This window comes from Cebus imitator, unplaced genomic scaffold (genome assembly GCF_001604975.1).
Source record: "Cebus imitator isolate Cc_AM_T3 unplaced genomic scaffold, Cebus_imitator-1.0 Scaffold237, whole genome shotgun sequence".
NCBI lineage: Eukaryota > Metazoa > Chordata > Mammalia > Primates > Cebidae > Cebus > Cebus imitator.
In genome coordinates this window covers 1,663,121-1,672,876 of record NW_016107552.1, presented here as the reverse complement: position 1 = coordinate 1,672,876, position 9,756 = coordinate 1,663,121, and the positions used below count along the sequence as shown (strand labels likewise).

At 47.3% G+C, this 9,756-nt stretch overlaps 1 protein-coding gene across 1 annotated transcript in view; it reads right to left on the bottom strand.

Moving 5' to 3' along the window:
- Nucleotides 1–8,710: 8,710 nt before the first annotated feature.
- CRYBB1 (crystallin beta B1) overlaps nucleotides 8,711–9,756 on the bottom strand; it is a 21,241-nt gene continuing 20,195 nt past the window's right edge. Inside the window, exon 6 of the mRNA XM_017498039.2 lies at nucleotides 8,711–9,105. Coding sequence (XP_017353528.1) covers nucleotides 8,922–9,105 — 184 coding nt within the window. The 3' untranslated portion in view covers nucleotides 8,711–8,921. The remainder of the gene's footprint in view (nucleotides 9,106–9,756) is intronic.

Sequence of the window (9,756 nt, the reverse complement as noted above, 5' to 3'; positions counted from 1 at the left end):
AAAAAAAAAAAAAAAAACAGTATTATATAATGTTTATTGCATGCATGTATGACTGATCTGATAGACACATAGATTAAACACCAGCAGGGTGGTCTATAATGTCCTTCTGTTGATGAAGAAAATGGAGATCAGAGGAAGAGGTCTGAATGGGGGCATTTGCTTGATAACATTCTAGCAATGGCATTTCCTGGGCTTGCTGGGCTAGGCACAGATTCAGCAGCTAATGGAGACAAGAGTCCTATGTCTAAGTAGGAAAAGCTAAATCCTTCAACAGCACTCCATAGTGAAGCCAGCACCTGTAACTGATGAGGCAGGAGCAGCAGGGATTAACCTGGTCCAGGGAGGGAGGGCCAGGGGTGTGCATACATGCCGGAGACATGGGAAGAGTGTACCCGTCACAGAATCCAACAGGTGCAAAGGCTTAGCAGGAAGGAGGCAAGTGTGGGGCTTTGCATGAAGTGCAGTGGACAGGATGTGGTGGAGGTGAGAGAAGAGATCAGAGAGGTCTGCATGGCTGGATGCTGCACAGCTCTGTGGGCCGTGAGAAGACGGGGCTTTCTCTTGCAGTGACAGAGAGACAGGGAAGGTCATGGTGAACCTGACTTTCCCCAAAGATTTCTCTGGCTGCTACATGAAGAAGAAACAGGCAGAAACTGGGGTGGAGGCTGATGAAATAATTTAGAAACCCAGAGAAGGGATGTGGTCATGGAGGGAGCATTTTGTTTCCAGAGATGTTTGGAAGACAGAACTGGCAGATGTCAGTTGCAGGACTCAGGAGGAGATCAGAATGATCCTCTTGTCTGGGTTGAGGCTTCTGTCAACACCCCTAGCTCAGTGAACCTTTTCCCGTCTCAATCTGTCTGTCACCTCTTTGAGAAAGGCTAACTGTCCCCCAGGAGATCGTGGCAGACCAGACACCAGACTGTGCAGCCCAGGAATTTGATGGCAGACAAAATAATTGATTCCTCCTGTCTACATCCTCAGCCAGGAACACCTAGGGCAGATACCTCTTCTGTCTTCCTCCCCAACCTGTCTTTCCAGCGTCTAAGCAAAGCCCAGTACTTAAGAGGTCTTCAGTAGGAAGAATATTGTCAAAAAGAATATTGTCAAAAGTAGGAAGAATGGATGTAGCATAAAACACATTGATTCTAAAACTCTTTCTAGGCCAGGTGCAGTGGCTCATGCCTGTAATCCCAGCACTTTGTGAGACCGAGGTGGGTGGATCACGAGGTCAAGAGATCGAGACTATCCTGGCCAACATGGTGAAACCCCGTCTCTACTAAAAATACAAAAATTAGCTGGGCGTGGTGGCGCGCGCCCATAGTCCCAGCTACTTGGGAGGCTGAGGCAGGAGAATTGCTTGAACCCGGGAGGCGGAGGTTGCAGTGAGCCAAGATCGCACCACTGCACTCCAGCCTGGAGCCTGTCGACACAGCAAGACTCTGTCTCAAAAAAAAAAAAAAAAAAAAAAAATCCTTCTAGCTCTGACATTCAAGAAAATGATGTTGATGCTATATCAATAATTATACTTTAGACCAGGCTCAGTGGCTCTCTCCTGTCATCCCAGCACTTCAGGAGGCTGAAGAGGGAGGATAGCTTGAATCCAGGAGATCGAGACCAGCCTGGGCAACATGATGAGACCTTGTCTCTACTTTTTTTTTTAATTAAAGTATTTTTATTTTTATTTATTTTTATTTTATTTTATTTATTTATTTTTTTCTTTTTGAGACGGAGTTTCGCTCTTGTTACCCAGGCTGGAGTGCAATGGTGTGATCTCAGCTCACCGCAACCTCTGCCTCCTGGGTTCAGGCAATTCTCCTGCCTCAGCCTCCTGAGTAGCTGGGATTACAGGCACGCACCACCATGCCCAGCTAAGATTTTTGTATTTTTAGTAGAGACGGGGTTTCACCGTGTTGACCAGGATGGTCTTGATCTCTTGACCCCATGATCCACCCGCCTCGGCCTCCCAAAGTGCTGGGATTACAGGCGTGAGCCACCGCGCCCAGCCTAATTAAAGTATTTTTAAAACCACTTTATTTATTTTTATTTTATTTATTTTTTTTGAGACACAGTCTCACTCAGCCTCCCAGGCTGGAGTACAGTGATGTGTTCTTGGTTCACTGCAACCTCCGCCTCCTAGGTTCAAGCAATCCTCCCGCTTCAGCCTATTGATTGTCTGGGGTTACAAGCATGCACCGCCATGCCAGGCTAATTTTTGTATTGTTAGTAGAGCTGGGATTTCTTCATATGGGCCACACTGGTCTCCAATTCCTGACCTTTGGTGATCCACCCGCCTTAGCCTCCCAAGGTGCTGGGATTACAGGCATGAGCCACTGTGCCCGGCCACAAAAGAAACACTTTATTCAGGGGCTTGCTATGTGCTAAACTTCTTATAATTATTATATTCAAGCTGATCATTTACCCCTTCCAATCTTTTCATATTTTATTTTATTTTATTTTATTTTATTTTATTTTTTGAGACAGTCTTGCTCTGTTGCCAAGTTGGAGTGCAGTGGTGCAATCTCAGTTTGCTGCAACCTCCACCTCCCAGGTTCAAGTGACTCTCCTGCCTCAGCCTCCCCAGTAGCTAGTATTACAGGCACATGCCACCATGCCCCGGTCATTTTTTTTTTTTTTGTATATTTAATAGAGACAGGGTTTTACCATGTTAGCCAGGATGGTCTCGATCTCTTGACCTCTTGTTCCGCCCACCTCGGCCTACCAAAGTGCTGGGATTACAGGCACATGCCACCATGCCCAGCTCATTTTTTAAAAAATTATTTTTATTTTTAGTAGTGACAAGGTTTTACCATGTTGACCAGGATGGTCTCGATCTCTTGACCTCGTGATGCACCCGCCTCGGCCTCCCAAAGTGCTGGGACTACAGGTGTGAGCTGCCACGCCTGGCCACCTTTTGGTATTTTATTATCTTTACTCCCATTTTACAGATGTGGAAGCAGAGGCTCCAGCACGTAATTTGATTTGGCCAAGGGTAATAGCTGGTAAATGTCAGAGCTGGAATGCAAACTCAGGTCTTTCTTACCCTTTCTGGTACACTGGTAGAAGGCAGTGGCTCAGCAATGTGCAGAAAGTGAAGGTGAGTGGGCAGGCTCCCTTCTCCTGCTGGAAGGATGTAGGATTACTGTTCCTAGCTGGGGATCCAGGCTTTACAAAGCATTCATTGATCCTGAGTATCTGACCCAGGTGATTGGCTGTTGTGGCAGTGTTGCTCTAACAAGGCTCATCTCTTTAGAACCTCTGCAGGGCACTCAGGAACCTTGTCTTTTCCCCAGATGTTGTGTGTCTGTCAGCATCTCATGCTGGCACAAAAGCACCCAATGCCTCTGGGTGACCCTCCTGCCTCCACCCCACATATACACACTGCCGGCGTTGGGCGTGTGCTCCAATGTCTAAATTATTATGGGTTGCCTCTTGTCGACAAGGATGAGAGCTACTGTCCCATAATCAACATGCTTTGCCTTTCCAAAGGCCTGCAACTCAAAGATTCACAAGCTGGGATCTATCTAGCCTTGAAACAGTGTGAAGTACATAATTTCTCCAGACATTGTATTTTAAAGCCAGCGTTTAGGGGCAGTCCCCCTTGAACCCGGGAGGTGGAGGTTGTGATGGGCTGAGATCGTGCTGCTGCATTCCAGCCTGGGAGATAGAGTAAGACTCCATCCAAAACAAGACAAAGCAAAACAAAAACTAGGCTGGGCACAGTGGCTCACGCCTGTAATCCCAGCACTTTAGGAGGCCGAAGTGGGCAGATCACCTGAGGTCGGGAGTTTGAGATCAGCCTGACCAACATGGAGAAACACCCATCTCTATTAAAAACAGAAAATTCACTGGTTGTGGTGGCACATGCCTGTAATCACAGCTACTCGGGAGGCTGAGGCAGGAGAATTGCTTGAACCCAGAAGGTGGAGATTGCTGAGATCTCGCCACTGTACTCCAGCCTGGGCAACAAGAGCAAAACTCTTGTCTCCAAAACAAACAAACAAAAAAGCTAGTATTTAGAGCCAAACCCAGGCAGTCAAAATTGCCTTGGAGAAGCCCCCCGAGAAGGCTGAAGGCAGCATAGCCCCTTGGGAAGTCTAGCTTCACTGGTTTCCATAAATATTGTACTCATCATCATTTCTTGGGTTGAGCACCTGGTGCAATGAAAACTTAGTTTTATTTTGGAGGCAAAAGTGTGGCCTGTTTTTAAGCTCTGAAATTCTGCTCCAGGTGGTGAGATGCCATGTTTTGAGAGATATGTCGGAACTAGGATCTGCGGAAGAGACACCGGGTTTGTAGTTCCTAAAACTCACTCTCAGCCTTACTACAAGTTATTTTCTTTAACTCGCTTCTTTTAATCTTTATTACTTATTTTTTGCTTATAATTTGATATGTTTTCCATTGTTATTACAAGGTGTTTGGTTTATTCATAAACACATTAGCAAAACAGTCACTTAAATATAAAATGACTTTAATTGTTATTTTCTTCTGGTTTTTGTTTATTTTGCCAAGTGTACATACCTTGTTTCAGGGATGCTAATATGCACATTTTTAAATGCCTGTGATAAAATAAAGATATTTACGGGCCGGGCGCGGTGGCTCAAGCCTGTAATCCCAGCACTTTGGGAGGCCAAGGCGGGTGGATCACGAGGTCAAGAGATCGAGACCATGCTGGTCAACATGGTGAAACCCCGTCTCTACTAAAACTACAAAAAATTAGCTGGGCATGGTGGTGCGTGCCTGTAGTCCCAGCTACTCAGGAGGCTGAGGCAGGAGAATTGCCTGAACCCAGGAGGCGGAGGTTGCGGTGAGCCGAGATCGCGCCATTGCACTCCAGCCTGGGTAACAAGAGCGAAACTCCGTCTCAAAAAAAAAAAAAAAAAAAAAAAAATTAAAAAAAACAGCCGGGGGGGGTGGCTCAAGCCTGTAATCCCAGCACTTTGGGAGGCCGAGGGGGGGGGATCACGAGGTCAAGAGATCGAGACCATCCTGGTCAACATGGTGAAACCCCGTCTCTACTAAAAATACAAAAAATTAGCTGGGCATGGTGGCGCATGCCTGTAACCCCAGCTACTCAGGAGGCTGAGGCAGGAGAATTGCCTGAACCCAGGAGGCGGAGGTTGCGGTGAGCCGAGATCGCGCCATTGCACTCCAGCCTAGGTAAAAAGAGCGAAACTCCGTCTCAAAAAAAAAATAAAAATAAAAATAAAATAAAAAATAAATAAAAAAAAAATAAAGATATTTTTTAGTTGAAAGTGATCCTGAAGATCTGGACTCCGTTTTTTTGTTTTGTTTTTGTTTTAATTTTTTGTAGAGATGGAGTCTCCCTGTGTTGCCCAGGCTGGTCTCAAACTCCTGGGCTCAAGTGATTCTCCTGCGTCAGCCTCCCAAAGTGCTCAGATTGCAGGTGTGAGCCACCATGCCTGGTCTTCTTTGGGTTTTTAGAGACAGAGTCTTGCCCTGTCACCCAGGCTGGATTGCAATGGCATGTTCGTAGCTCACTGCTGCCTGGAACTCCTGGCTCAAAGGATCCTCCTGCCTCAGCCTCCCCAGTAGCTGGGACTACAGGCATGCACCACTGCACCCAACTTATTTTTTATTTTTTGTAGAGATAAGGTCTCACCATCTTGCTCAGGCTGATCTCAAATTCCGGGGCTCAAATGATCCTCCCACCTTAGCCTTCCAAAATGCTGGGATTATAGGTATAAGCCACCATGCCAGGCCAGAATCTGGACTATAAGTGCAAAGAGATTTTACTTTATTTTATTTCTGAGATGGAATCTTGTTCTGTTGCCCAGACTGGAGTGCAGTGGCACAATATTGGCTCACTGCAACCTCCACCTCCTGGGTTCAAACTATTCCCCCACCTCAGCCTCCAGAGCAACTGGGATTACAGGTGCACACCACCATACCTGGCTAATTTTTTATATTTTTAATAGAGATGGGGCTTCGCCATGTTGGCCAGGCTGGTCTCAAACTCCTGACCTCAAGTGATCCACCTCCCTTGGCCCCCCAAAGTGCTGGAATTACAGGCATGAGCCACTGTGCCTGGCTGCAAAGAGGTTTTGGAGCTGACTTAACTGATGAATTTCTAGTATATTGACCTTTTATAAGACTTATCATATTGATACACTGAAAAAAATCTGTTATGTCTAAATAAGTTGAAAATATTTCTTTCAATAAGTATAAAAATTCAGAAGACAATTGTGTTATATTTTGATTGATATTATTTCTCTTTTTTCCTCCTGGGATTATAAAATCATGCTGCATGTCACTAACAAGAGGACCTTGAAGTTGAAGAACTATGGAGGTTAATTTCAGGGGGCTTGTATGATTGTAAAGCTGGACTCCACTGCAGTAGAATTTTAGAGCTGTACTCACGGACCTTAAGAACTTAGAATGAAAATCCAGGTGGCTTGGCTTTGGAATCAGAGAATCACAGAAGCTTAGAAATAAATATCAGAACCTTAGAGAATCATGGAACTTGGGCACCTCCGACTCTTGGGGCTGGATGGGTATTTGAGCTGCTGTTTTATAGAAGAGAAAAACATGTCCCAGGGAATGGAAGCAATTTGCCTGGTTCTTCCCAGCTTCTAACAGTACAGCAGGGTTAATACCCAGGTATTCCTCCTGATTTCTGTCCAGGAATCCTGGTCCACCGACAGCCCTGTCTTCTAGTCCAAGATGCTGGCCAAGAGTGTGGAGGTGGGGAGAACGAAAATGAGAAGAGGGAAGGTGAATGAGACAGTGCCAGGTCATGTGAGGTGGTGTCTCAACTTCGAAGCTCAGCAAAACCGCAGGGTGGGGTGTCGTGAGGCCCTAGCTTTCTTGCCAGCTTTATCTTCTGAGTGCATCTGTCCCACCTTGCGCTTCTGCCCACACAACCACCAGGCTGATGCTCCCACCTCAGTAAGCTTCACTGGGGCCACCACAACTCTCTCAACCTCTATGCCTTTCTTCCTGGCGCTTCGGGGCTGCCAAGTACAGCTGTGCACATTGGGCATAGCACAAGAGCATCACATTCACATGGTAGGCATCTCAGATTTATACCAATAATTTCTAGCAGATGGCAGTAAAACGTCTTGAGGAGGAGGCCTCTTTTTTATCATTGGCCCAAAGGTGCCATATGGGGTAGGGGGGACCCTGCTGTTTCCTCTGCCTGGAATATCATCTCCCCTATCCTCCATCAAGCAAGCTCCTGCTCCATCTTTCATGGCCTCCTTCAGATATTCCCTCCACCCAGAAGATATCCATAGCAACCCCCATCCCCCGTTCCACCAGGCTGTCTGCATAGATTAATGATTAACAACATAAATCAATATTAACTATTGATATGGGAAACAATAGTGCCTGGCGGAGATTTCCAGACGAGATGATTCTTGATGGGCCCTAGCCCCAGGATTGAGTAACACTGAATTGGATACAAGAAAAAGATGCTGTTTTCAACCTTTATTGATTAAATCACGGAGGAAAAGTGTCTCAGTTTGGTGCAGAGATGGAGTCTCTCCCTGTCGCCCAGGCTGGAATGCAGTGATCTCAGCTCACTGCAACCTCACGCCTCACATCTCCCACTTCAAGCGATTCTCCTGCCTCAGCCTCCTGAGTAGCTGGGATTACAGGCACCTGCCACCACACCCGGCTAATTTTTTATATTTTTGGTAGAGATGGGCTTCCACAATGTTGGCCAGGCTGGTCTCAAACTCCTGACCTCAAGTGATCCACCCGCCTCGACCTCCCAAAGTGCTGGGATTACAGGCGTGAGCCACCGCGCCTGGCCTACGTGTTTGCTTTCTATGTATATGATACTGATTTTCCACTTCCTGTAGCACTATAAAGCTTTATTTACATATCAATGCATTTAAAGACAAAAAGGGAAGTCTATTTAAATAAAAATATCGTCAATAATAGACCAGGCATCATGCCACAGTGCAAAAAATCCTGAGGGGGATATGCAAACAGCAAGAGTTTGAAAAAAATCTTTAGATATGTCCTGAAGAGTGCGCGCTCTGGAGCCAGACAGCCTGAGTTCAAGTCCTGACTTGCTAATTGTGTGACCTTGGGAAAATAACTTCCCGGCCGGGCGCGGTGGCTCAAGCCTGTAACCCCAGCACTTTGGGAGGCCGAGGCGGGTGGATCACGAGGTCAAGAGATCGAGACCATCCTGGTCAACATAGTGAAACCCCGTCTCTACTAAAACTACAAAAAATTAGCTGGGCATGGTGGCACGTGCCTGTAATCCCAGCTACTCAGGAGGCTGAGGCAGGAGAATTGCCTGAACCCAGGAGGTGGAGGTTGCGGTGAGCAGAGATCGCACCATTGCACTCCAGCCTGGGTAACAAGAGCGAAACTCCGTCTCAAAAAAAAAAAAAAAAAAAAGAAAATAACTTCCCGTCTGTGAACCTCAGTTTCCTCACGTGTTAAATGAGAGTAACTATAATACCAACCTCCTAGAGTGGTCTTCATAATGAATAAGGCCAAGTACTTGCCCTCCACCCCAACACACCCATTCAGGACCCAGAAACCAACCTGCCTCCCCTGACCTGCAGCACCAATGCCCTGGCTGGACCATCTCCTACCTAGTACCCTGGATAGCACCTCACAGGTGTATCTGGGTTTCCCCTGCTAGGCCGAGCAAGCTCCTTAATGGCAGAAACTTGGCCTTATTCATTTCTGCCTACGCATTGGGTAGAGTCACATAACGGGCACAAAGAACTTTTCAGTGTTTGCGGCTTTGTTGATTGTTGTAATTATTAAGACCGAGGAAGTCACAGCCCAACAACCATGGGGGACAACAAGGCACACATCTGTTTACAGATCCAGGAGACATTTTGGCTTTAGGGACTTTTATTTGCCTGGGAAAAATGAGGGAATCATTGAGCCTGAAGAAAGGGTGGGGCAAAGTAGGAGAAGGAGGTGTGGACTCACTTGGGGGGCTCTGTGGCCAGGACAGGGAAGCAGCCCTCAGGGTGCCACTGCTTGTCACGCAGGCGACGCAGGGACTGCATCTGTGGCTGGAAGGCCCCCCACTCGTTCCAGTGCCGGAAGTCGCCAGGCTCCAGGAGGTACTGGTACCCGCGGTAGCCGGGATATTGATAGCCAACCCATCTGAGAAGAAAGTGAGAAGGGCAGAATGGAGACTGCCAGCCTCGTTGCCTGGCACCCAGACCCCGGCCAGACCAGCCTGTCCTTCACTGCTTCCTGCTGTCTGCTCTCTAGCCTCCCTCTTGGTCCTGGCTCTATCCCTTGCTGCTCTGTGCCCTGGGGCAAGGGGTTTCTGTTTATTTGGGGGGTTTTTCTGAGACAGAGTTTCGCTCTTGTTGCCCAGGCTGGAGTCCAATGGTGCAATCTTGGCTCACCGCAACCTCTGCCGCTCATGTTCAAGGAATTCTCCTGCCTCAGCCTCCCAGGTAGCTGGGCTACAGGCTCCCGCCACCACGCCCGGCTAATTTTTTTGTATTTTAGTACAGATGGGGGTTTCACCATGTTGATCAGGCTGGTCTCGAATTTCTGACCTCAGGTGATCTACTGCCGCGGCCTCCCAAAGTGCTGGGATTACTGGCGTGAACCACTGCACCCAACCATGGGTTTTTGTTGTTGTTGTGGAGTGAGTTTTTTTTTTTGTTTTGTTTTGTTTTGTTTTGTTTTTTTTTTGAGACGGAGTTTCGCTCTTGTTACCCAAGCTGGAGTGCAATGGCGCGATCTCGGCTCACCGCAACCTCCGCCTCCTGGGTTCAGGCAATTCTCCTGCCTCAGCCT